Source organism: Dicentrarchus labrax, unplaced genomic scaffold, assembly GCF_905237075.1.
Source record: "Dicentrarchus labrax unplaced genomic scaffold, dlabrax2021, whole genome shotgun sequence".
NCBI lineage: Eukaryota > Metazoa > Chordata > Actinopteri > Moronidae > Dicentrarchus > Dicentrarchus labrax.
This window is the reverse complement of record NW_026136928.1, coordinates 543,513-570,857: the sequence shown is the minus strand read 5'-3', so window position 1 is coordinate 570,857 and position 27,345 is coordinate 543,513. Positions and strand designations below refer to the sequence as shown.

Sequence of the window (27,345 nt, the reverse complement as noted above, 5' to 3'; positions counted from 1 at the left end):
AATATATTTAAATTTACTATATTTTTTGATTAAAGGTGTGACATTGCAACTGAAACACGAGAAGAATACAGCAGGTATGTAGGCATTAATACAAATTAATTTGCTTCTAGAGAAATGTACCTAATTCAAAGAAATTCTAAAAATCTACTCCTACAAATATTATATCAGTGAATAGATGTTCATTATCTTAATGTAATTTATTTATTTCAACCTCCATGTTGTGTTTGTGGATCTTAAAACTTGGACTCTCTTTAACACACTTGACATAGGTTCAACAGCTTGAAAAGCCATGACTTTTTATAACTTCATGCAAACTGTTTGACACATGTTGTCATTAGTTTTCACTGTTTTCATCTCAGTGCTACGATTCACAAGCCATTCATGACTCCATCTGACATTCCTGCATCTGTATTCTCTGTACCTGTGATGGTTGTTTGATGTTTCCCACTCGCACTAATCCGACCAACGCCAGCAGAGCCACCGAGAAATCAGAATCAGAATCAGAAATACTTTAACAGCGAGGCCAGTGCAGAGCAGCAGGTAGAGCTGAGGGGCATGATGAAGATGAGGGTAAGGGTCAGGGTCAGGAGAAGAGTGAGGCTCCTCATGAGCTTCTGGAGAGATAATTTTGTGCTGTGTATGAGACATGATCATAATACTGCAAAATATATGCACTTGTTGGCTTTAAACATTTCTCTGAAAATGTAAACAGGGGTCCTCAAACCTCAGCATCACTTCTAATGTATCAGTCAAAACCTGGAAACCACATCAGAGACTCAGGTCACAGTCCCCAAAATCATCATTCATAATACTTCTATCAGCCTTTAACATCTGGACCTTCACATAAGTATGATGCAAACTGTTATGGGAAGAATTGTGAATTAGAGTAAGAAACAATTAATCTTCTGTTTGATTACATAACAGGGTATGTCTCACCTCTGACAGCCAACCAGCTCTCTGGTGATTCTCCAACATCAGAGGTCCTGCACTTGTAGAGTCCTTCATCAGACTTGGAAACACTGGGGATGGTAATGTTTCCTGTAGAGCTGCTCTCCATGAAGTGGCCATCTTTAAAGAATTCAGCAGTGAGGTTGGAGGACGTCAGTTTCCTTCTACAGCTCAGAGTCACACTGTCTCCCTCCATCACAGGAAGGACAGGACTGTCCAGGATCACAGAACCAGCTGAACAACATATGTTTGAATATACACAGAGATACATTATATTGTGTTAAGAATTGTTTTACGTCAAAATACACATTCAAATATTTCATGTTTCAATAGAAAATAGTTTAACACAACATCTACTAAAGAAAACCTAAAAAACACACATGATGGTAATAGGTGTATTACTATGTACATACCAGTGACAGTGATGTTGACAGTGTTGGTTCTCTTTCCTCCTCCCATCTCACACCAGTATTCTCCACTGTCAAGGTCTGGATACACAGTTGTAATTCTGCAGGGTCCTGTTGATGCCGACCAGCTAGCAGCACATGTTTTAACAACTCCTCTGATGCTCCTCATCACTCTCCATCCAGTCAGCCCCTCCAGTCCCTCACAGCTGACAACAATGGACTCATATTGAAAGTGCTGCTGTCTGTTTGGAACAACCTGAGGAAAATCTACCTCTAAAACAGAGACACAAAGAATATGACATAAAAAATTTGTAATTTGTTTAAAAGCCTGAAAAACATTACGTCTCTCTGTCAGTAGAAATGCAGCAACCTCAAAACACAATTTCCCTCGTTAACTAAAACATGTTATTCATTTTATGCCTATTTAACCTATTTTTGTTCAAATGACACAAAATACAAAATATGCACATTTACACCCATTATACAGTTTGACTGATTATCTAACTGCTACTCACCAGCGTGACTGAAGTCAACTTGTGCGACCAGCAGCAACAACACAGTAATCACTGGAGAGACAGGAGAGCTGCATACTGTAACAGACAGATAACATATATAACATAGCTGTAACATGTAAATGTACATAATATATTGTAAAATCAATTTAAAATCTTCTCATCAACCCAAGAAACTATTCAGTACCACATCTGTTATTTCACAAAGATTGACTCAGTATTGTAGGGTTGAGACAGATTCTGTACTCACGCAGTCGGATGCAGAGAGCTGTAACCTCCATGTTGTCGTGCTGCAGACTGTCTGAACATCAGACTGAATTTACGACATCATGTAAGTCAGAACTTGCTCCTCCTCTTCCTGTTTCCCTTCTGGTGACTGACAGATGTTTTTAACCCTTTTAGATTAGATAAGGTCTGTGGTGTACACTGGCTTAAGAGATTTTACATGTGTTGTTCTCCGACATGAAATACATTAGTACATACCCCACCTGTGACTTTTGAAGCTTTTACATGTCTTAAAAAAGGCGGATGCTAACATGGCTAAATGACTACGAAGATTGTCGGTGACATTAAACGTCAACATGCCAAACACGAACACGTATCAACTCACTTCTGCCTTTAAAGCCTTGGTGTGTTTATGCCCGCGCTCTTTGAAACTAACTAATATTAAGACTGAAATTGTAGATTTTAATTACAAGTTGGACGTTTAGTGATGGTAACTTGAACTCATTCAACTGTGGTGTAGTTCCCTTGTAGCCCAATTCAAGCTTTTGACATTCCTGGTCCTGTTATGAAAAGAAATAAAATAATGTACAAATTCAACTACTTGTACCTGACTTCTTTATTTTAATTTTATACTAGGAGTAGTATCTACTCCTCCACATTGGTTTGGAAGCTGCCAGATTTGCTGGATGTAAATCCTGAGGTTTGCAACCAGGTGGATGCAATTCTTTGGAATACTGGCCAATTGAAGCAGCAAAGGCTGAGACATCCTTATTTTTAATCAGGAATAGGGTGCGAAATCCAAAAATACCTTAATTTTCCATAATCCACGTATTTGTGCTAAATTTGTATAAAGCAAAATCCAACATAACCATCAGGGTTATTGTCTTACTGAGTCATATTACTGTTTTTGTGTATTATGTAGAACTCCTCGTGACCAGAAGCTTCTGTCCGCCATTTAAAACACTTGGATTTGGAATGTTTTTTTCAGTGAGCATTGCTTGAAGACTCAAATTTTAAATATAAGTAAAGGGTCAACCCCCCTTGAGTGGGTGCTTGGCTCCAGCTTTTGTATCGGCGTCATAAGTGAACTGCACAGGAAGAGGAAGTTATAGCTTACATACTTGTTGTATGTCAGTCTGATGTTCAGACATTCAGCAGCAAGACAACATGGAGGTCACATCTCTCTGCTTCAGACTGTGTGAGTGCTGAGTGTCAGTTTTTATATATTCTCGTACACTGAAGCATCTATGGCTGATATACAACTTTCCTCCTTTGTTTATTCAGTGATCTTTGATTTCATTTTGCTGGGGACACAAGTTCAGAATCATTATACTCAGGGAAGTGGTGAGTAGCAATGAGAAAAACATAGAAAATACTCTTTTGTAAAGTTGATTTATCTTGATTTAGTTCAATCTGTTATAGACATAATTGTTTAGTTTTTGATGTTTTATATGGAACAGTTTTTAGGAAAAATAAAATCTTTATCAGTTTCAGGTCCTGCTTTTCTTCGTATCACTCCAAACAGACTACAGCACTTTAAATTTCAGTCTGTGTCTTTTCACTGTGAGGGGACTGATGGGTCCATTCAGTTGAGAGTGATCAGGAATACTGAGGAATTTGATCTGAAATGTGATATTAAAAGGACACCAACGGGATGCTCCTTCACTATTGATAGAGCCTATCCAGAAGACAGTGGTGAATACTGGTGTGAGACTAACGAAGGAGAAACAAGCAACAGAGTCAACATCACTGTCACAGGTATGTCTACAAACACAGATCTACTTTTTAACTAGGGATTACCTGATGTTTAGTATGTCCAGTATGAAACTTAAGTGATTTTATTGAATTTATTGATCCAGAATGTATGTTTGTATTGTATTGTCATGTCGGATGTTTTTGGTGGAAAACAAATGAAATATATTGACAATTAACATTTTACTGACATGCACAGTATCAACATGTTTACAACTAGCCAGATATGGTAAGATTTTCTCCTTACATAAATAAAAAAATGAATCCAGGTGGCATTACATTTCCCTCAAAATGTATTTGTTGTTGTACATTTTTTAGAAGACAATGTCTTGTGGTTGTGCTTTTCTTCTTAATTACCAATTAAGACCAAATTCAAACATATTTTTAAAATTTAAAATCAGTTAAAAGCTTTGAGACATTTAAAAAGAAATTCCTTAAGGTTAGTCCTTAGATTTATTTTAACTGCTTAAAATGCTGCCATTAGGATACACCAGGGATATTGGTTGATAATAAAGATTACTTTGTAGATGATGAACTGCTGAACATTAATATTTTATTTTGGTTTATTCCATCTGTTTCTGATTAGTTTTCTTGCATTATCTGCACATTACCAACAAACTCTACATTCTTATCTGTATTCTATATTCTTGTAACTGTGTTTTCGCACAATGCAAGTTGTTTTTTTTTATATTTTAATTTTAACATTTATTTTGTTCAATATGTCCTTCAGCTGGTTCTGTGATCTTGGACAGTCCTGCTCTTCCTGTCTTGGAGGGAGACAATGTAACTCTACATTGCAGAAACAAGACTATCTCCAACCTGCTGTCTGATTTCTACAAAGATGACCTCCTCATAGAGAGCAGCTCTACAGGAGAGATGACCATCCTCAATGTTTCCAAGGCTGATGAAGGCCTCTACAAGTGCAGACTCTCTGGTGGTGAAACCTCACCAGGAAGCTGGCTGGCTGTTAGAGGTGAGACATATATAACAGTGTTACAAAATAAAAGCCCAGTGTTTGATGTTTAGTGTAAAGTCATTAAAAAAGCATTAATTTACAGCTCCAGCTGGGCAAATAAAGTGAGAATAACTGAATCAGTGACAGAGTTGAGTTTATTACATTTTATAATGTTATATAACGCAGCAACAAGCTTTTTAATGTATCAACCAGTTACTGGTGTTTACTGTAAAGTCAAATAAAATAGGAATTAATTCCACCTGACTGAAGTTCAGTTGCATCTAGTCCGGTAGATATGGTGGGAATAGATATTATTAGTTATAGGATTTGTTTGATCTGACAAAAATGTGTGAGGTTACAAAGTACCTGCAATCGACTATGCTCCAAAACTAGTGTTTTCTTTTAACTGTATTTATATTATGTAGAGAATTTCAGTGTTCAGTAACTTAGTTATACTTATGTCTGAGACTGATCTTTACATATCTCGTAAACCTTCTACTGAAGTATGCTTATTGTTCAGCATTAAATGCTGCCATTGGGATATCAGGGAACATGTGGTTAATAATGATTACCTTGTAGATTATACACAGCTCCACGTTTTTTTATTTTATTTCTGGTTTATTTGTTCTGTCCCTTTCTGATTTTGTTTTCTTGCATTCTCTGCACATTGCCTCTACTTTCTAATGTGTAGCATATTATTATATGTGCATTCCACACAATGCAATTTTTATTCTCAATAATGTCTAATATTTTTCTTCAGCTGATTCTGTGATCTTGGACAGTCCTGTTCTTCCTGTGATGGAGGGATACATTGTGACTTTGTACTGCAGAAGCAAGAGAACATCTAACAAGCTCTTTGCTAAGTTTTACAAAGATGACGTCCTCATTCAGGGCAGTCCTGCAGAAGAGATAACCATGAACAATGTTTCCAAGTCTGATGAAGGCCTCTACAAGTGCAGCACCTCTAGTGGAGAAACATCACCAGGAAGCTGGCTGGCTGTCAGAGGTGAGATGTTAAGCATAAAGTCGATTTTAATGAGAAGTCATCTGCAGCTCCAACTGAATCAGTGACAGAGTTTAGTTTTATCATCCTATATAATGCAGCAAATACACTATGTATCTTATCAACTACTAACTGGTTGAACTATCAAAAATATGTATTAAATTTGCATGTTGCGATTGTTTGACATTACATAACATAAGAAGGGTTATGTCATTTGTGCCAGTTGCTTTGGTACTGTCAAAGGACAAGTTATTATATACTACTAGGGGAAACATGTCTAATATTGGAATCATGACATAGACTTTACTTTCTGTTGACTTTGCAGGACTTCACATAGAGGCTTGTGTCTCCACGGACCACTTTGTTCTTATTCTCCTCCTCTTAAGGACTGTGTTCACCATTGTGATGGTGGCTCTGCTGCTGCTGCTGGTGGGACTACTTCACTGTGGGAAACTCACAGTTTCACACAAATAAGCCATGGCCCACATAGATAAGGAAACGTGTGAGTATAGGTACACAGAAATTGACTTGTGATGTCTTTCATCAGATGAAATACCTCAAGCAGTAAAAATAAATGCCTCGTGTTGAAGTGCTCTTCTCAGGTATGCTTGCAGAAAAGGCTAAAAACCACAGAGGTGGTGGACAGACGCGAGATGTATTTTCAAAAGGCCTGCTTCGAGTGGTGTCAGTGTATCTAATTCTGTGTTTTATTGAGATGGTAGATGCAGTTGATAATTTGAGCCTCTCAGACAAAAACCACAGAGACAAAGGTTAGAAGGTTGTTCTGACATAACTCTGTTTGGTTGCTTCATACTAGTTCACATTGTTAACCAGTATGTGTTCACAATGTGTTAGTGTTAAGTAGATGCTCCCGCACCCTGTGGAAAAACACAGTGGATGTGCTAGAAATCTTTCCCTCTGTAATGTTCATATTATATTTATTATATAAGGGAAGTAAATTGTGTTTTCTTCTTTGCAGTTATTGCTGTGATTGTAATAAATAAAAGTATTCAGGCATGAGTAATGTGTCAGTGTATGTGTGTTTCTGTGAATTACTAAGATAAGATGTATTTATGTTTTGGTTTTTTTTAGGTATTTAAAAACCATTGTTCTGATTGTGATGGATTGTTTGTCAGTGTCTTGTTATGGTAAACCAGTCAGGACAATTACAAATGTTGGTCTTTCAAAAGGTTTTTTATTAAAAGTTTACTGTCATCTTATGTTTAAATTGTTTCTGTTGCAATGTACATAAATGAGGTGGAACCTTTTTGGAATTGATACATCTTCATATTATAACTGCACAATATTCAAAGTCACAACAACTGCATTTATCATCCCTCTTACTCCACTCCACCTCATCAGCTGGTAAACTTTATATTCAAGGTCTTATGGTGCCATAATGTTGATACTTTCTAACGTCACTGTTTAAAACAACCTCCAGGTCAGTTTTACATCAGCATTTGTCACACTTCTTATACTAAATGAAATCTCCTCCATTCTTTGCCCAGATGTCTTCTCTCTCAGCAACCTGTAAGACACAAGAACAGACATACAATGTATCTGTGAGAAAGAAAATGTCCAAAAATACTATAGTACGTGAGTCTGCTGAATATCAGTCTGACCCCATTGTTCATTTATAAGATACTGAACAACCACTCATTTACTAACACAACAACTGAGGCTGACCTAAAGTACTTGGTGTAAAAATAAATTTGACACGTACATTGTGGTGTAGTATTTTCATGGTGGCTACTTGACTCTGCTGCAGTGAACTGAGGGCCCATCTATCTTTTTCTGTCTGTGGGTTTCTCGTGTGGTTTTTTGTCTGAGCTGCTAAAAAAGAAGCCCTAACTGTCACAAGAGCCTAAAGCTCTGAAACAGAAACAGACTAATAGAGTTTAATTTAGTGGTTCTCACCATTTTCTGGTTGTGAACTTAAAGCAATGTCAGTTCACAAGCAGTACTGCAAATGTTATTCTGAAGGAAGGTCAACATAAATTTAAACCTAAACTTCTAGAAATTTACTAAGTTTTTTTTACCTGATGAAAGGTGTTACATGCAGTCTGTTGTTTCTCATTGTCAAGTTGATTACCTTTCTCCTTCCTGGGTTTGGTGACGACAGTATATATTGCCACTGAAACAAAGAAACAATACAGCAGGTAGGTATATAGACAGACAATAATTTACAACAATAAAAACAGTTTGCTTCAAAATCAAATCAGCTAATTTAAAGAAATTATATGAATCTATTTCTATTATATCAGTGAATGGATGTGCATTATTCTAATATACTAACACTTAATATATATTAATGTTTAACGTTGTGTCTCGAGACCTTGGACTCTCTTTAACACACTTGTTTTATCAGCTTGAAAAATGATAAAAACTTTTTATCATTGTATGCAAACTGTCTGACTGTCACTGGTTTTGATGTACTTTCTACTCAGCACTACCTTCCTGAATCCCAAATAAGTTTGACACACATGTGCACAGATAAATGTCTATGGATTGTTTTCACTGTTTACATTGCAGTAACCATTCATAAGGCATTCATGACACCATCTGACAATCCTGAAGGAGTGCAGGAGTATGTGAAGTAAGAAAATAAAGTAGGCTGTGGTTGTTATGAGATTTAAATGAAATCAACTGGCTAGAACTGAACTTAAGAACTCCATCTTTTTTGACCTGGTTAGTCTGTAATTAGAGTGTCTTTGAGACCTGTGGGTGTGCATTGGGTCAAACTGTGCATGTTTCTATGGGGCTTAACTACATGCACCTTTTAAAGGGCACAAAAGCAAATACATAAAGTTATGCTGAAAGGAGGTTGTTGTTCCTCACCTGTTAGCTGAGAGGAGTAAGACTGGAAGGAGGAAGGAGAGGTTGTGGTACCTGTTTGAATAAAAAAACCAACAACAAAACAACAAATTAAAATGAGTTAACATGTGACAGCAATCAGGGACCACCAGAACAGTTTTGGCTGGCAAGTTTCAAACATATGCATACATTGTTTAGAAGTCCCATTCTACAAGACAGAGGCCACTTTTAGCAAACATTGTCTCAGTAAATTCAGTGGTTTCTCTATTTGTATTCTCTGTACCTGTGATGGTTGTCTGATGATCTGTACATCGCACTAATCCGACCAACATCAGCAGAGCCACCAAGAAAACACCGAGGCCAACGCAGAGCAGCAGGTAGAGCTGAGGGGCATGATGGGAGGAAGGGTGAGGCTCCTCATGAGCTTCTGGAGAGATAATGGTATGTGTTGCATATGAGACACAATATATTATATTTATCTGAAATGTAAACTTTATACCTGAGCACCAGTTCTGTAGAAACATTATAATGTTTCAGACCGAAAGCTTAAACCCACATCAGAGGCCACAGTCCTCAGGTTTCAACAGCTTTTACAGTTTCATTAACTATCCTTAACTGTAACTCATACTCAGCCAACCACAGAGCACAGAGCAGAGTAAACTCAGATACAAGTTGGCATTTACAACTTGAAACTCAACATAAGGTACAAAACAAGTCTCACCTCTGACAGCCAACCAGCTCTCTGGTGATTCTCCAACATCAGAGGTTCTGCACTTGTAGAGTCCTTCATTAAACCTGGAAACACTGGGGATGGTAATGTCTCCTGTAGAGCTGCTCTCCATGAAGTGGCCATCTTTAAAGAATTCAGCTGTGAAGTTGGACGTCAGCTTCTTTCTACAGCTCAGAGTCACATTGTCTCCCTCCGTCACAGGAAGGACAGGACTGTCCAAGATCACAGAACCAGCTGAACAACATGTTACATGTTAAAAATGTGTAACAGTGTGAAAGGGTAGAATCTTTTTTATGTTGAAAACAGACATAAATCTTTCACTTACAATGGACAATAGGTTAATACAACATCGGCAAAAATCAGCACTGATTTCAGGTGAGTCTGTCTGAGTCTGATTTCTGAGCAGATCCATCTATAGTGTGTATTATGTCTGTGTGTGTTTGACTGTTATGAACTCTCCTGTGGGTGTATTACTATGTACATACCAGTGACAGTGATGTTGACAGTGTTGGTTCTCTTTCCTCCTCCCATCTCACACCAGTATTCTCCACTGTCAAGGTCTGGATACACAGTTGTAATTCTGCAGGGTCCTGTTGATGCCGACCAGCTAGCAGCACATGTTTTAACAACTCCTTTGATGCTCCTCATCACTCTCCATCCAGTCAGCCCCTCCAGTCCCTCACAGCTGACAACAATGGACTCATAATGAAAGTGCTGCTGTCTGTTTGGAACAACCTGAGGAAAAACTTCTTCTAAAACAACAGAGAATTTTTTTTAAAAGCCTGAAAAACATTACGTCTCTTTGTCAGTATAAATGCAGCAACCTCAAAACACAATTTCTCTCATGTTAACTAAAACATGTTATTCATTTTATGCCTATTTAACCTATTTTTGTTCAAATGACACAAAACACAAAATATGCACATTTACACCCATTATACAGTCTGACTGATTATCCAACTGCTACTCACCAGCGTTTTGAGAATAACTGAAGTCAACTTGTGCGACCAGCAGCAACAACACAGTCATCACTGGAGAGACAGGAGAGCTGCATACTGTAACAGACAGATAACATATATAACATAGCTGTAACATGTAAATGTACATAATATATTGTAAAATCAATTTAAAATCTTCTCATCAACCCAAGAAACTATTCAGTACCACATCTGTTATTTCACAAAGATTGACTCAGTATTGTAGGGTTGAGACAGATTCTGTACTCACGCAGTCGGATGCAGAGAGCTGTAACCTCCATGTTGTCGTGCTGCAGACTGTCTGAACATCAGACTGAATTTACGACATCATGTAAGTCAGAACCTGCTCCTCCTCTTCCTGTTTCCCTTCTGGTGACTGACAGATGTTTTTAACCCTTTTTGATTAGATAAGGTCTGTGGTGAACACTGGCTTAAGAGATTTTACATGTGTTGTTCTCCGACATGAAATACATTAGTACATACCCCACCTGTGACTTTTGAAGCTTTTACATGTCTTAAAAAAGGCGGATTAAACCTCAACATGCCAAACACGAACCAACTCATATCCGCCTTTAAAGCCTTGGTGTGTTCATGCCTGTGCTCTTGGAAACTAACTAATATTAAGACTAAAATTGTAGATTTTTTAATTACAAGTTGGAGGTTTAGTGATGGTAACTTGAACTCATTCAACTGTGGTGTAGTTTCCTTGTAGCCTAATGCAAGCTTTTGACATTCCTGGTCCTGTTATGAAAAGAAATAAAATTATGTACAATTTCAACTACTTGTACCTGACTTCATTATTTAAATTTTATACTACTTCATACGTCAAATCCAGACACAGTACATTCCAGCCACAAGTACTACTACTCCTCCACATTGGTTTGGAAGATGCTGGATTTGCTGGACGTAAATCCTGAGGTTTGCAACCAGATGGATCCAATTCCTTGGAATACTGGCCAATTGAAGTAGGAAAGGCTGAGACATCCTTATTTTTAGTCAGGAGTAGGGAGCGAACTCCAAAAATATCATAATTTCCCATAATCCACGGTGCAACTCATTAGTTCTTCGTTAGGCTTTCTTTGACACCAACATCTTTCAAACTTTTTTCAGTATGAAGTGACCAACAACTGTGAATGTGAGAATTGCTTTAAGACTCACTTTAAAAAATTAAAATCCAATGTTTCAAGGTAAGTAAAGGGTCAACCCCCCTTGAGTGGGTGCTTGGCTCCAGCTTTTGTATCAGCGTCATATGTAAACTGCACAGGAAGAGGAAGTTATAGCTTACATACTTGTTGTATGTCAGTCTGATGTTCAGACATTCAGCAGCAAGACAACATGGAGGTCACATCTCTCTGCTTCAGAGTGCTGAGTGTCAGTTTTTATATATTCTTGTACACTGAAGCATCTATGGCTGATATACAACTTTCCTCCTTTGTTTATTCAGTGATCTTTGATTTCATTCTGCTGGGGACACAAGTTCAGAATCATTATACTCAGGGAAGTGGTGAGTAGCAATGAGAAAAACATAGAAAGTTCATTTATCTTGCTTTAGTTTGATCTGTCATAGTCATACATTTTCAGTTTTGGTATTTTATTTGGAAAAGTTTTAAAGAAAAATAAAGTCTTTTTCATTTTCAGGTCCTGCTTTTCTTCGTATTACTCCAAACAGACTGCAGCACTTTCAATTTGAGTCTGTGTCTTTTCACTGTGAGGGGACTGATGGGTCCATTCAGTTGAAGGGGATCAGCAATACTGAGGAATTGAATAATTTGACCATTGATAGAGCCTATCCAGAAGACAGTGGAGAATACTGGTGTGAGACTAACGGAGGAAAAACAAGCAACAGAGTCAACATCACTGTCACCGGTATGTTTACTGTATTTCTGAAGCAAAGACAGATCTACCTGATGCTTAGTATGTTTAGTGTGATACTAAAGTGATAGAAATGACTGATCCAGAATGTATTGTTTATTGATCCAGACCAAAACATTTTTAATGTCTAACATTTATTATGTCCTTCAGCTGGTTCTGTGATCTTGGACAGTCCTGCTCTTCCTGTCTTGGAGGGAGACAACGCAACTCTACATTGCAGAAACAAGACTATCTCCAACCTGCTGTCTGATTTCTACAAAGATGACCTCCTCATAGAGAGCAGCTCTACAGGAGAGATGACCATCCTCAATGTTTCCAAGGCTGATGAAGGCCTCTACAAGTGCAGACTCTCTGGTGGAGAAACCTCACCAGGAAGCTGGCTGGCTGTTAGAGGTGAGATATACAGAACAGTGTTACACAATAAAAGCCCAGTGTTTGATGTTTAGCATAGTAAGCAAAGTAATTTACAGCTCCAGCTGAGTAAATACAGTGAGAATAGCTGAATCAGTGACAGAGTTTAGTTTTATATTTTATATAATGCAGCAAAGACACTTTTAATATATCTTATCAACCATTAACTGGTACTACTACCCAATTGCTTTGGTAATTTGCAAAGGACAAGTTAATATTACACTTTAAGGGCTAGCTCCTGGGGACATTTTCTAATATTGGAATCATGTAACACACTTTACTTCTTTGCAGAACTTCACATAGAGGCTTATATCTGCACGGACCATTTTCTTCTTATTCTCCTGTTAAGGACTGTGCTCACCATTGTGATGGTGGCTCTGCTGTTGCTGCTGGTGGGACTACTTCACTGTGGGAAACTCAAAGTTACACACAGATATGTTTGTATATTTTCAGAATGAATGTGATATAGCCATTGAGATCAGCAAACAAATTGCTATTCCTGGTAATTCTAGCCAAAGGAAACACTGATAGCGTCAAGGAAAGGCTAGAAGGTCCTGCACACTGTTCACCAAAACATTTTTTAAAAAGCCATATAAACTGAAATAACAAAATTTTAAAGCAGTTTTAAACAGATCAGACTGTTCGAACATAACTCTGTTTGGTTGCTTAACCTGCATACTCGTTCACATTTTTAAACAGTATGTGTTCACAATGTGTTAGCGTTAAGTACAGGCTCACAGTGGATGTGCTAGAAATCTTTCCCTCTGTAATGTTTATATTATATCTTATTATATTAGGGAAGTAAATTATGTTTTCTTCTTTGCTGTTATTGCTGTGATTGTAATAAATAAAAGTATTCAGGCATGAGTAATGTGTCAGTGTATGTGTGTTTCTGTGAATTACTAAGATAAGATGTATTTATGTTATTTAGGTATTTAAAAACCATTGTTCTGATTGTGATTGTTTGTCAGTGTCTTGTTATAGTAAACCAGTCAGGACAATTACAAATGTTGGTCTTTCAAAAGGTTTTTTATTAAAAGTTTATTGTCATCTTACGTTTAAATTGTTTCTGTTGCAATGTACATAAATGAGGTGGAACCTTTTTGGAATTGATACATCTTCATATTATAACTGCACAATATTCAAAGTCACAACAACTGCATTTATTCCCCCTCTTACTCCACTCCACCTCATCAGCTGGTAAACTTTATATTCAAGGTCTTATGTTGAAAAATAAAATCTCCTCCATTCTTCAGCCAGCTGTCTCTTCTCTCAGCAACCTGTAAGACTCACAAGAACAGACATACAATGTATCTGTGAGAAAGAAAAGGTCCAAAAATACTATAGTACGTGAGTCTGCTGAATATCAGTCTGACCCCATTGTTCATTTATAAGATACTGAACAACCACTCATTTACTAACACAACAACTGAGGCTGGTCTAAAGTACTTGGTGTGAAAATAAATTTGACACGTACATTGTGGTGTAGTATTTTCATGGTGGCTACTTGACTCTGCTGCAGTGAACTGAGGGGCCCATCTATGTTTTTCTGTCTGTGGGTTTCTCACCAAAAATCATTTCCCTGTTATGTGATCCATGCTAATGTGTAACAGCACTCTTTTTTACTTCCTCAAGAATGAAAGGGAAAAAAAATTAACTGATGATTTGATGGCTAAATACAAAACATACCATTTTATATCTCTGACAATAGTCTAACAGTTTGGGGGGTTAAGAACAACTCCTTGTGCTCAGGACTGTAGACTTTGTCCTGCATTTCTAACACTGGAATTGCATTTTAAATGTTTTTTTTCACAGTCAGTATGAACAGAAATAAAAATAACAAAAACTGTATGTAAAAATGTAGATGTGAACCTCACTTTAAGACTGACTTGAAAAATTGTGAACCAGTGTTTTAAGATGACTAAAGGGATACTTGAGCCAACTGGAGAGGCACGGATGGTCAACCGCTCTTCAGTGGGGGCTTTAACTCAGGTTTGAGAAACTACTGCACGTTGAAACCCCTGTGACTGTGAGTACAACGTTTGCATCGACATCAGAATCACAGGAAGAGGAAGTTCTCACTTACATACTTACGTTGTATTTCAGTCTGATGTTCAGACAGCAGCAAGACAACATGGAGGTCACATCTCTCTGCTTCAGACTGTGTGAGTGCCGAGTTTCAGATCTTATATATTCTCTCTCTATATATACATAATTGCACACTGAAACATCTATGGTTAATATACAACTTTGCTCCTTTGTTTATTCAGTGATGCTTGAATTCATTCTGCTGGGGACAGAAGTGCAGAACAGTTATACTCAGGAAAGTGGTGAGTAACAATAAATAATAATTAATTAATTCAATTAATAAGTAAATCAGAAAAAAATATATATTTATGAGACAGTTTTTGCTTTATCCTCTCCGTCTACAGAATCAACATAGAAAGTTAACTGACAATTTTATTTTTATATTTTCTTCCAAACTTCCAGTTTGGGATCATTTTCGACACTTTAAAATAAAATAAATTATATTTATTATTACTTATTGTGATCATTCTTTCTCAGTTTTAGGTGCAGCTTTTCTTTGGATCAGTCCGAACAGGCCGCAGCACTTTGAATATGAGTCCGTCTCTTTTCACTGTGAGGGGACTGATGGGTCCACTCAGCTGAAAGGAATCAGGATTACTGAGGAATTTAAACCAGTATGTGATATTAAGAGGACGCCAAAAGGGGCCTTCTGCACTATTGATAAAATCTATACAGTCGATAGTGGAGAATACTGGTGTGAGACTGAAGGGGGAGAAAAAACCAACAGAGTCAACATCACTGTCACTGGTATGTTTAATATTTTTCTGAAACAACTATATATTTTACCTGATGTTTATCATACAGTATATTTAGTGTGAACCCCAAATGATAAAATGATTCGATCCAGTTTAGACTGTGAACCCATCATTTTAATTCAATAAACTGTATATTTTGCAGTCATGCAAATATTCAGGGGAAAATGTTCTGTTTCTGTCTATTTTAACTGTATTTATATTTAGCAGTATAATGTTGCTTTTGAGTGTTCAATTAGGTATACTTACATCTGAGACTGATGTTTATATTATATCATATTTACATATGTTGTAAAGCTCCCTTCTACTGAGGTATGCCAGTTTTTTCATCTTTTAATGCTGCTATTGGGATATACCAGAGGAAATGTGGTTAATAACCTTGTGGTTAATAAATGTGGATTTTTTTTGTAGATCATATACTGCTATTGCTATTGTTTTTGTTTATTTGGTCTCTTTCTGATTTTGTTTTCTTGCATTCTTTGCATGTTACCAACAAACTCTTATGTGTATTCTTGTATGTGTAGTTTTACACTTTATCTTTCTTTCAATTTTTATTGTCCAACATTTATTTTGTTCAACATGTCCTTCAGCTGGATCTGTGATCCTAGACAGTCCTGTTCTTCCGGTGATGGAGGGAGACAATGTGACTCTGTGCTGCAGAAGCAAGAATAGCTCCAACAAGCTCTTAGCTCATTTCTACAAGGATGGCGTCCTCCTGCAGGGCAGTCCTGCAGAAGAGATAACCATTAACAATGTTTGCAAGTCTGATGAAGGCCTCTACAAGTGCAGCACCTCTGAGGGTGAAACATCTCCAGGAAGCTGGCTGGCTGTCAGAGGTGAGGCATAACAGTGTTACACAATAAAAGCTCAGTGATTTCCTTAAAGTGCATTTAAATGAGACACCACCGGTTCCAGGAGGGTAAATTAAGTGAGAATAGCTGAGTCATTGACAGAGTTGAGTTTATTATATTTTATAATATCTTATCTTAAATGTGCATGTTGTGATTGGTTCATCATTAGTGACAATTGTTTTGTGTTTGGTAATTAGCAAAGTACAAATTACTATAGAACAGCTGGCTCCTCAGGAAACCTTGCTAATATCGGACTTGTGATGACCACTATACTTTCTGTTGTTTTTGCAGGACTTCACATAGAGGCTTGTGTCTGCACGGACCACTTTGTTCTTATTCTCCTCCTCTTAAGGACTGTGTTCACCATTGTGATGGTGGCTCTGCTGCTGCTGCTGGTGGGACTACTTCACTGTGGGAAACTCAAAGTTACATCCAAGTAACTCACGACCTATATAGACTGTCTTTCATCAGACAAAACAGTTTAAAAAAAATAATGACTAGGTTTTGAAGTGTTCTTCACCACAGAGGTGGTGGACAGATGAGATGTATTTTCAAAAGACCTGCTTTGAGGGGTGTCACTTTATCTTATTCTGGGTTTTAATGAGATGCTAGAGATGCTGTTGATCATTTACGCTTCTTAGACAATGAAAAAAAGGACAGAAAAAGATAAATAGTTAAAGTTAAAATAACTAAAGGTTCAAGACATTTTCTACAGATCAGGTTGCTCTAACATGACCGAGTTTGGCTGCTTATGCTTGTAAAATTAAGTATGAAAACATACTTCTTGGAAATATGAACAAGAGCAAGGGCTTTGTGGATGAGGACAAACTGTTGAGATCTGATAGTATCGTGTACAGGCTGCCGCACTGTATGGAAAAACTAGAAATAAGAAATGAGAGAAATGAGACTTATTTTACACTGTAATGTTTCTTTGTGGTTTGTGAAGTGCTATATAAAATACTTTTTTATTGTTATTGTGATGAGAAAGTATTCAGACTTGAGTTGTGCATGTGTATGTCTGTGTATTACTAAGATAAGATGTATTTATTTATACTGTATGTTTTGCAGAGGCATGCAAATGTTGAGGGAAATATTAGAATATTCAGGAATAGTCGCTTCCCATTTGTACTGTGGCTGAATTTTAGACAGTTTGTAAGTTTTCTGTTTCTGTCGATTTAAAAATGAAATGAGACTTATTTTACTGTGTAATCTTTATTTTTGGTTTGTGAAGTGTTTTATAAAATACTTTATTGTCATTGTGACGAGAAAGTATTTAGACTTGAATTGTGTGTGCGTATGTGTGTGTATTATAAGATAAGATGTATTTATGTTTTTTATGTATTTTATTAGTCCTATGTCTTACTGGAAACAACATAAGCCATACAACAAGAACTCTAGTGTCTTATTGTGGTAACAGCACATTTATAATTGTTGGTCTTTCAAATGTTTTTTATTAAAAGTTTATTGCCATCTTGTGTTTGAATTGTTATTGTTGCATTGTACAAAAGTGAGGAGGAACCTTTTTGAATGTGTTCAGTTGTTTATTATAACACACACTATACACTGGACAATATTCAATACCACAACGACTGCATTTATTCCTCCTCTTACTCCACTTCAACTCATCAGCTGGTAAACTTTATATTCCAGGTCTTATGTTGCTGAGGGATGCTGTGAGTTAGCTGAAGCTCTCGCTCTCAGATCATGATGTTGAAAAGAATCAAGTCTGTTTAGGTTATTTCCATTATATAACGAGTCACACACTTATTTAATTAGGAATCAACAAAAAAATAAAATCTCCTCCATTCTTCAGCCAGCTGTCTCTTCTCTCAGCAATCTGCAAGACACACAAGAACAGACATACAATGTATCTGTGGGAAAATAAGGGTCCAAATTTACTACTGCATGTGAGTCTTCTAAATATTACTCCGACCCCATTGTTCATTTATAAAATAATGACCACCAACTCACTTATTAACACAACAACTGAGGCTGACCTGAAGTACTTGGTGTCCTGATAAAAATAAATGTCACACGTACATTGTGGTGTAATATTTTCATGGTGGCTACTTGACTCTGCTGCAGTGAACTGAGGGGCCCATCTATGTTTTTCTGTCTGTGGGTTTCTCGTGTGGTTTTTTGTCTGAGCTGCTAAAAAAGAAGCCCTAACTGTCACAAGAGCCTAAAGCTCTGAAACAGAAACAGACTAATAGAGTTTAATTTAGTGGTTCTCACCATTTTCTGGTTGTGAACTTAAAGCAATGTCAGTTCACAAGCAGTACTGCAAACGTTATCCTAATGATGGTTGACTTATACGAAGTAATATATTTACATTGACTCCCTTTTTACCTGATGAAAGGTGTTACATTCAGTCTGTTTTTCTCATTGTCAAGTTAATTACCTTTTTCCTTCCTGGGTTTTGTGACGACAGTATATATTACCACTGAAACATAAGAAGAATACAACAATTAATATACTAACACTTATTTTAACCCCATGATTTGTTTGTGGTTCATGAGACAGTTAATGACTTTTAATAATTTGAAATTTGATGTCTCATGGACCGCAGCAGTAAAAATTTCTGAGTGCATCAATTCTGTGATTGGTATTGATGTGACTACCTAAATAAGTGTGATCGCACACTGCATGCTCACAGATTAATGTGCATGAAACAAATTTAAGATTCAGTTTACACTACTCACATCCCAGTGCTACTACTAACAAGGATTTCATCACCCCACCTCACCAACACGTTCTCATCCCAGATTGGCAAATTCAAACACTGCTTTCAGATTTCAATTCAATTCAATTCAATTCAATTCAATTCAATTTTATTTGTATAGCACCAATTCATAACAGAAGTTATCTCAGGACACTTTTCAAATAGAGCAGGTCTAGACGGAACTCCTTATAACATTATTTACAGAGACCCAACAGTACCACCATGAGCAAGACCTTGGCGACAAGGGATGCAACTCGATGTTTCATACTGACACATTAGGTACCCTTGAGAGTCCGTATGAGATGCCTTTTTAACAACAAAATGCTCATAAATAATGTGAATCAGCTGGATAAAACTTTTTTTGTTTCCGTTTCTATGGGTCCTAACTTTACATGTCCCTCTAAAAGGGCACAGGAGCAAACATGTTTACATTTAGGTTGAAAGAAAGTTGTTATTTCTCACCTGTCAATTCAGAAGAGCAAGACTGGAAGGAGTAAGGAGAGGCTGTGATATCTGTTTGATTAACAAAAGAGCAAAATACAAAATGAGTTAAGAGCGATCAGGAACCGGTCACATTCTACGATGAAAAGCCTGCTTTTAGAATACTTAATGTCAATAATTGAAGCGGTTTCTTCAACCTGTGAAGGTTGTTTGATGTTCCCTGCACTGCAGTAATCCGATCAACAGCAGCAGAGCCAGAACACTGAGACCAATGCAGAGCAGCAGATAGAGCAGATGGGGGGAAGGTTGAGGCTCTTCAGCTGCTGGAGAGATAATGGTATGTGCTGCATATGAGACAAATGTTGTAAAACCGTGCATTTGATATCAATGTATTATTTCCTATAAAATGAAACATTCCCTCTGAGAATTTAAATTTACAGACAAACACATTAGTTCTGTGTTTGTCGGTAAATTTAGATTCTCAGACATTAGTCAAAACGTTCTAACCACATCAGTGACTCAATCCACAGTCCTCAGGTTGGAACAGTTTAAGCTTTAACATTACTCTAACTAGTCTCAGTTGTAATACCAAACCATAGAGCAGGTTAAAAATAACTTATAAGCTGGCATTTGTAATACTTATATCAAGCTTTACAAGCATGAAACTTGACATAAGTCCGGTACAAAGCATCATCGTAAAGAAAGTGGCCATATACAGTAAGAAACAAATAGTCGTTGATCTATTTTCACACATAGACTCACCTCTGACACGCAGCCAGCTCTCTAATGATTCTCCAACATCAGAGATTCTGCACTTGTAGAGTCCTTCATGAAACTTGGAAACACTGTGGATGGTAATGTCTCCTGTAGAGCTGCTCTCTATGAAGTGCCCATTTTTAAAGAATTCAGCTGTGAGGTTGGAGGACGTCAGCTTCTTTCTACAGCTCAGAGTCACATTGTCTCCCTCCATCACAGGAAGGACAGGACTCTCCAGGATCACAGAATCAACTGAAAAACATATATTTAAAAAAATATTTGAATTGCAAAAAATATACAATATTGTGTTTAAAACTGTTGGTTTGTAGTGCATGGCCATTCAGAAAGTGTGCCCATTTGGGGTGGCCCCTCGAAGCGCTGCTTGCAGTCTTGAAGAAAACCACAGTATGGCTGTCTCGAGCATTCTTGAGACCTGCTCATCCGATCAATTCCCTTGGGGACGACAATACACCTGCTAAATTTCATTGTGGTCACTCAGATGTCATATCTACACATGTTCACCAAATGTGCAAATAGCACAAAGTGTTCAGGAAATACTTTTTAGAATATGAGGCCTGTCTCCAAACTTTGAGGGTGAGCTCTAGCAAAACTGTATTGAATATCAAAAATCCAAACTAAAGAGAGGTGACGGTAATGGATTGATCAGATGTTACAGGAGCAACAAAAAACACACTTAATAAATCTGAAGATTTTGTTTCTGAGACTTGTTTTTCAGAAGTTACAAAAGGTCAAAATGCTGTTTGTTGTGCCACCATCTGGCCACACTGCCCCAAATTGGACATTTCACTTACTGGATCTTTAGTAAAACACCTGCCAAGTGTGATGTCGACCAGATGGTTCTCGAGATATGTGAAGGACAGACAGATTCTTTCCTTGACAGATACTGTTCTATGTAGAGTTTAATTTACTTGACCTAACTTACTTTAACTTGTTAAAATAGAATATGTCAACAGCTAGCTAACAAGTAGGCATATTTCTTTCTCACTATTAATGAAGTTCAAGGTCAAGGTAACCTTAACCTCATGTTCCAATATTATGTACAGTTATCTTTTACAAGTATCAAATATTGTCTTAGGCAAAACAAGATAAAACCTGAATGCATTAGATGTGCTAAAGCAGCCATGTTGAGTTGAGAGAAATGTGTGGCAGATGAATAGTGTTCAGCATTAAATATGTTCCTTAACTTATGGTCATTAAAAAACCCTCCAGAAGGAAGGTAGAATTTAATACTGAGTAATATATTTTTGTTTCATAGCTGATTTGATTAAAGGTTTTACATGAACTCTGTGTTGCTCAGTGTCAAGTTAATTACCTTTGTCCTTATGGGGTTTTGGGACGACATTTGCCACTGAAACATAAAAATAATACAGCAGATATATAAGGTATATAAGCAAACAATAATTAACAAACATAAATGAATCTATTCCTATAAATAGTATATCAAAAAAAGAAAAGATTGTTTCACAAGTCCACTTCAGAATAGTTCTTGTTGGTGCCTCATAGACACTGGCCATAAAATGTAAGTTGTAAGCTTTAAATCTGTCATTGGTGTTTATGTATTTTTTACTCAGTACTACTTTCCAGAATCCAACATACGTTTGCACACACATTCTCACATGTGCCCAGATAACTATGCATGCACCAAAATAAAACTATCCACATCTCAGTGCTACAGTTTACAAGGCAGTCATGACACCATTAGCCTATGAACAAATACTGTACGTGTTAAAAAAAAGTTGGCCAAGCAAATAATCTTCTACACCGGTATGTCTCACCTTTGACAGCCAGCCAGCTCACTGGTGATTCTTCAGCTCCAGAGATTCTGCACTTGTAGAGTCCTTCATGAGACTTTGAAACACTGTGGATGGTAATGTCTCCTATAGAGCTGCTCTCCATGAAGTGGCCATCTTTAAAGAATTCAGCAGTTTGGTTGCTGGGCATCAGCTTCCTTCTGCAGCGCAGAGTCACATTGTCTCCCTCCATGACAGGAAGGACAGGACTGTCCAGGATCACAGAGCCAGCTGAACAACACGTTTTAAAAAAGATGTTAATTACATAAATAAATTGTTTTTATGACGGAAATCTATACATATAAATCTTTCTAACATGTACATGGATGAAAACTGATCCAATATGGATACCACTATATAATAATAATAATAAATATGGGACTTAATATATCACTGGAAAATAAACAATTTTAAGTCCATTTAAAATGTTCAAACTTTTGTTAAAATGACACCAGATATACTTTACAGTGTACTTGGTGTTCCGATAAAGATAAATGCAACCCGTATATTTTCATGTAGTATTTTCATGGTGGCTGACTGAGTCACAAACAGTGTTCACCATGACTGTGACAGCAGGCCACATAAGATCTGCTACTCAGTGAACTGAGGGGTCCCTCTTACTGTCTGTGGGTTTCTCGTGTGGTTTTTGTCTGAGCTGCTAAAAACAGAAGCTGTAACTGTCACAAGGAGGGGAGTGCTCTTGAAACAGACTAATACAGTTTCATTTAGTGGTTTTCACCATTTTTTGGTTGTGAACTTAAAGCAATGTCTGTTCTCAAGCAGTGCTGCAAACTACACCGTTCAGCCATAACATTATGATCACCTAGGCAACCTGGTATGGCTAATTGGTGTTTATCCAGAAGGAAGGTCGACTTTAATACTGAGTAATATATTTTTTATTTACTTGCTTTTTTAGCTGATTGAAAGTGTTACATGCATTCTGCGCTTCTTAGTGTCAAGTTTATTACCTTTCTCCTCTGGTTTTCTGACGACAGCATATACTGCCACTGAAACATTAAAAGAATACACACCATGGGTATATAGGCAGGCAATCATTTATAAAAAATAAAAACTAGAACAAGATAAATTAATTTGGTTGTCAAGGAAACTAGCTTATCTAAAAAAGTGACACTTGCTTTCAAACCCTTGTTTGGTTTGTGGATGTCCAGACCTTGAACCTTCTTTAACACACTTAACATAGCTTAAACCGCTTGAAACGTCATGACTTTTTATTATTTTATACAAACTCTTTATGAACATGGTTTTAAAATAATGAAATGTTTCACAAGTTCACTTCAAAAAAGTTCTTGTCTCATGATCCCCAGCTGTAAAATATTAATAATACATTTGAAACACTGGGACATCTCACCTCTGACAGCCAGCCAGCTTTCTGGCGATTCTCCAACATCAGAGGTTCTGCACTTGTAGAGTCCTTCATGAGACTTTGAAACATTGTGGATGGTAATGTTTCCTGTAGAGCTGCTCTCCATGAAGTGGCTATCTTTAAAGAATTCAGCTGTTTGGGTAGAGGCTGTCAGCTTCCTTCTACAGCTCAGAGTCACATTGTCTCCCTCCATCACAGGACGGACAGGACTGTCCAGGATCACAGAACCAGCTGAGCAACAATCATTTAAAAATATATGAATTATATGAATTGCATACAAATATATAGCAATTTGTTGGAAATTGTTCTATGTTGAAAATATATACATAAAAATGTTATTTTTCAGTAGAAAAGTTGTTTAAGAACAACAGCCCCATCTACTCTACTATATAGAAGAGAATGGGCCCGTGGGTAAGTTGACCCACCCGCTGTATGCATTTGTTGTCATGTGACCATAAATTCAAGAACCAGAACTATGTATTTATACAAACAAAAAGTAAATTCATTCAGGTCTTAAAATGTGTAATATAAATTTTGCTTTTTTTTTTATTTTACAAAGGGCCAATTTTACATCCAAACATGACATATGGATATGGATATGGGTAAATACGTATACTGTTTTCCTGAATGAATAATCAGATGTTTCTTTTTTTCAAAAAGTGCTTCACTATTTACATACCAGTGACAGTGACGCTGACAGTGTTGGTTGTTTTTCTTCTTCTTTCCATTTCACACCAGTATTCTCCACTGTCAACTGCTGGATACACATTTTTAATTTTGCAGGGTCCCGTTGATGTTGACCAGCTAGAATTGCAAGTTTTAACAACTCCTCTGATGCTCCTCATCACTGTCCAACCAGTCAGCCCCTCCAGTCCCTCACAGCTGACAACAATGGACTCGTATACAAAGTGCTGCTGTCTGTTTGGGACAACCTGAGGAAAAACTTCATCTAAGACAGAGACATAGAGAATGAGACCCATTAAACTATGTGCTGTATTGAGTGGATGTGCATTTTATAGGCCCTCCCTGAAACCTGAATGACTGTGTTCACACACACACACCTGCACATGCGCACAAATAAATGTGCGTACATGAAACAGAGACTTGCAGTATGACATTCTGTCACTTTGTATGACATTCATTTTACACTGTTTACATTCAGTGGTGGAAAAGCGAACACCTTCCAGGAGTAAGCGTCAGGAGGGAACCACATTTCCACTCAGATTTTGAAAATCTCTTCAGGATTTTTTTAAAGGGGCAAATTGCTTATAGCTGTTTTACACTGTTTCTAAAGATTGCTCATTAAATGAATATAATTTGTTGTGCACACTGGTCAGACTCAAAATCCTGGATACTACTCAAACATCTGCAGGTCCCTTTTGCCAGTGGAAGTTCCTACAAATAAAGTAAAGCTTTGGACACGTAGGATCAAACATCAAACCTGATGTGATTCATCGCACTGATGTAAAATAGGTGGTGCTGCTGCAGATTCTTAACATTTCTCTAAATAGGCTGCATATAGAGTTTAAAGTTCCTATACATTTGTTGAAGCAGCTGAAGTAAAGCCACTGCATATATATATTTGTTATATGAATTGTAATTGTTTTTATCCCTTTATTTTTCCTTATTTTTTCCCCCTGGCTTTTGCTCGTTCCTTTCCGTATGTCTATGAAATCTAGACCCAAGCAATTGAGCCTAAACATGTGCAAGTAACTTAGTTTAATACAAGCCCATGGCATTAAAATCTCACCCAAGTTAGGGACCCAAATTTGGCAACCCTGCTGCAGACAGTGTCTGTCTCATTTCTAGTTACTTATTTTGCTGCTATAGCTCAACCTAATTAATTTATAGTCTCAATTACAGTGGTTAACTACCCCTGCTACACTTTTAACTTACACAGATTTTGCTCAAGCACTAATTAATCTCTCTGTCTTTTAGCAACTTTCTCCCTTGTCCCACAGATGTTTACACACTATTCAGTTCAACAATGTCTTAAGGCACAATGCACAACACAAATATGAGAAACATGACTAAGAGAATGTACAGGGATCCCCTTGGACCCCACTCACCTCACCTCTGACAGCCAACCAGCTCTCTGCTGATTCTCCAGCTCCAGAGATTCTGCACTTGTAGAGTCCTTCATCAGACCTGGAAACACTGTGGATGATCATCTCTCCTGTAGAGCTGCTCTCCATGAAGTGGCCATTTTTAAAGAACTCAGCTGTGAGGTCGGAGGACGTCAGCTTCTTTCTACAGGACAGAGTCACATTGTCTCCCTCCGTCACACGAAGGACAGGACTCTCCAGGATCACAGAACCAGCTGAACAACATATGTTTTAAAAAATGGCAATGTCAAAATACACATAAATCTTTCAAGTTTTAATTGAAAATAGGTTAACACAACACCCCTGTCTATGTACACGGATGTACTGACAACTGGATTATTTTTCATTGTGTACATACCAGTGACAGTGATGTTGACAGTGTTGCTTTTATTTCTTCCTCCCATCTCACACCAGTATTCTCCACTGTCAACTGCTGGATACACATTTTTAATTCTGCAGGGTCCTGTTGATGCTGACCAGCTAGCAGCACATGTTTTAACAACTCCTCTGATGTTCCTCATCACTCTCCATCCAGTCAGCCCCTCCAGTCCCTCACAGCTGACAACAATGGACTCGTATACAAAGTGCTGCTGTCTGTTTGGGACAACCTGAGGAAAATCTACATCTAAGACAGAGACACAAAGAATGAGACACATTAAACCATGTGCTTCAATGAAAGGACATGGATATAGGATATAGGTCTTAATTCTTCTAAAAGTTCCCATAAGAATTTGGACAAGCATGAGGCGATGGCCACACTGTTGAAATAAAAATGTTTTAGAAGCAAATCTTTAATGTAAGTTTTGGAACATGTTCAAGTAAAACATGAAAGAATAAATGAATGTATCCCGTGTTTTATTACCAGTATGTTATACAGGTGTTATTACTTGAGATAAAGCCTTAAACGTTTAAGATGTAATCTATTACACAGATTGACAGACTTTTATTTAGAGGTCCCAAAATTCTTATGACTACAGCAGTAGTAACAGAGCAAGTTGGAGAGTGTAATATATGTGAAGACTATTAAAGATGTTTTTGTTAAAAAGACACCCAGTATACATCACATTGGAAAAACTAACTTACTTACTTACCAGCGTTTTGGGAATAACTGAAGTCAACTTGTGCATTCAGCAGCAACAATACAGCCATCACTGGAGAGACAAGAGAGCTGTATAAGATTTAACATATAACATACAGTATTTACCATAACTGTAACACTTCTGAAATGTTTGGTAGTTATTATATTATTATTTGTATTACCTGTGCATTTTGGATTATTCATATCAAATTTATCTTGAACTGAACAAACTATTGAGTTCCACGTCTGTTATTTCACAACGACTGAATCACTATATGTTTGTGAATGTTAATACTCACACAGTCGGATGCAGAGAGCTGTAACCTCCATGTTGTCTTGCTGCTGACTGTCTGAACATCAGACTGAGTTTGCGATATCATGTACTTCAGAACTTGCTCCTCCTCTTCCTGTTTCTCTTATGGTGACTGAGGAAACCAAACTAACTCAGCCAGTCAGGAGTTACTTTTAGCCAAAGGATGTTTTTGTCTCAGTTGACATTCAAGTGACACGCTTCAGGTAAGTCTAGATTTAGAGACAAACCTCTCGAACCCACTCACAGAAATCGCTGTGTTGTTTTATAGTTTTGATTAAGCATGTTTATAAGCCAGTCTGTCACACACTGTGGAGATGTGATGATTATCAGAGGTCAAATGTAGACATTTTAATCTGTTTTTATTCAAGCTTGTGTCTCAACATAAAGATAATACAGAGTTTATGGGCTTTTTCAGCAATGATAGGTCACAATTACAGG

The 27,345-nt window shown here is 37.3% G+C and overlaps 4 protein-coding genes across 5 annotated transcripts in view; 2 read left to right on the top strand and 2 right to left on the bottom strand.

Annotated features, from left to right (window-relative positions):
• Window positions 1–27,345, bottom strand: part of LOC127360691 (butyrophilin subfamily 3 member A3-like) — a 47,229-nt gene that overhangs the window by 17,167 nt on the left and 2,717 nt on the right. The window lies entirely within an intron of this gene.
• LOC127360692 (Fc receptor-like protein 5) lies at window positions 6,978–27,084 on the bottom strand. Its single transcript, XM_051395147.1, has 14 exons — window positions 26,894–27,084; window positions 26,608–26,667; window positions 25,875–26,141; window positions 25,486–25,731; window positions 24,091–24,360; window positions 23,397–23,642; window positions 22,996–23,034; window positions 22,013–22,258; window positions 21,550–21,585; window positions 20,223–20,468; window positions 8,900–9,043; window positions 8,641–8,691; window positions 7,895–7,936; window positions 6,978–7,330 (listed from the first exon to the last, which is right to left on the bottom strand). The coding sequence occupies exons 1-14, from the start codon at window positions 26,922–26,924 to the stop codon at window positions 7,323–7,325; spliced, it is 1,932 nt and encodes a 643-aa protein (XP_051251107.1). The 5' UTR covers window positions 26,925–27,084; the 3' UTR covers window positions 6,978–7,322.
• LOC127360709 (uncharacterized) lies at window positions 11,655–13,514 on the top strand. Its single transcript, XM_051395186.1, has 4 exons — window positions 11,655–11,827; window positions 11,962–12,189; window positions 12,346–12,588; window positions 12,898–13,514. The coding sequence occupies exons 1-4, from the start codon at window positions 11,659–11,661 to the stop codon at window positions 13,062–13,064; spliced, it is 807 nt and encodes a 268-aa protein (XP_051251146.1). The 5' UTR covers window positions 11,655–11,658; the 3' UTR covers window positions 13,065–13,514.
• Window positions 14,737–17,703, top strand: LOC127360711 (Fc receptor-like protein 3). 2 transcript variants are annotated; one of them, XM_051395188.1, is made up of 5 exons: window positions 14,737–14,771; window positions 14,877–14,936; window positions 15,172–15,441; window positions 16,037–16,282; window positions 16,589–17,703. In XM_051395188.1, exons 1-5 carry the CDS (start codon window positions 14,741–14,743, stop codon window positions 16,735–16,737), a joined length of 756 nt encoding a protein of 251 aa, XP_051251148.1. In that variant the 5' UTR covers window positions 14,737–14,740; the 3' UTR covers window positions 16,738–17,703. The 2 variants fall into 2 exon arrangements, with proteins under 2 accessions (XP_051251148.1, XP_051251149.1); XM_051395189.1 differs by having other exon boundaries at window positions 14,739–14,771; window positions 15,178–15,441.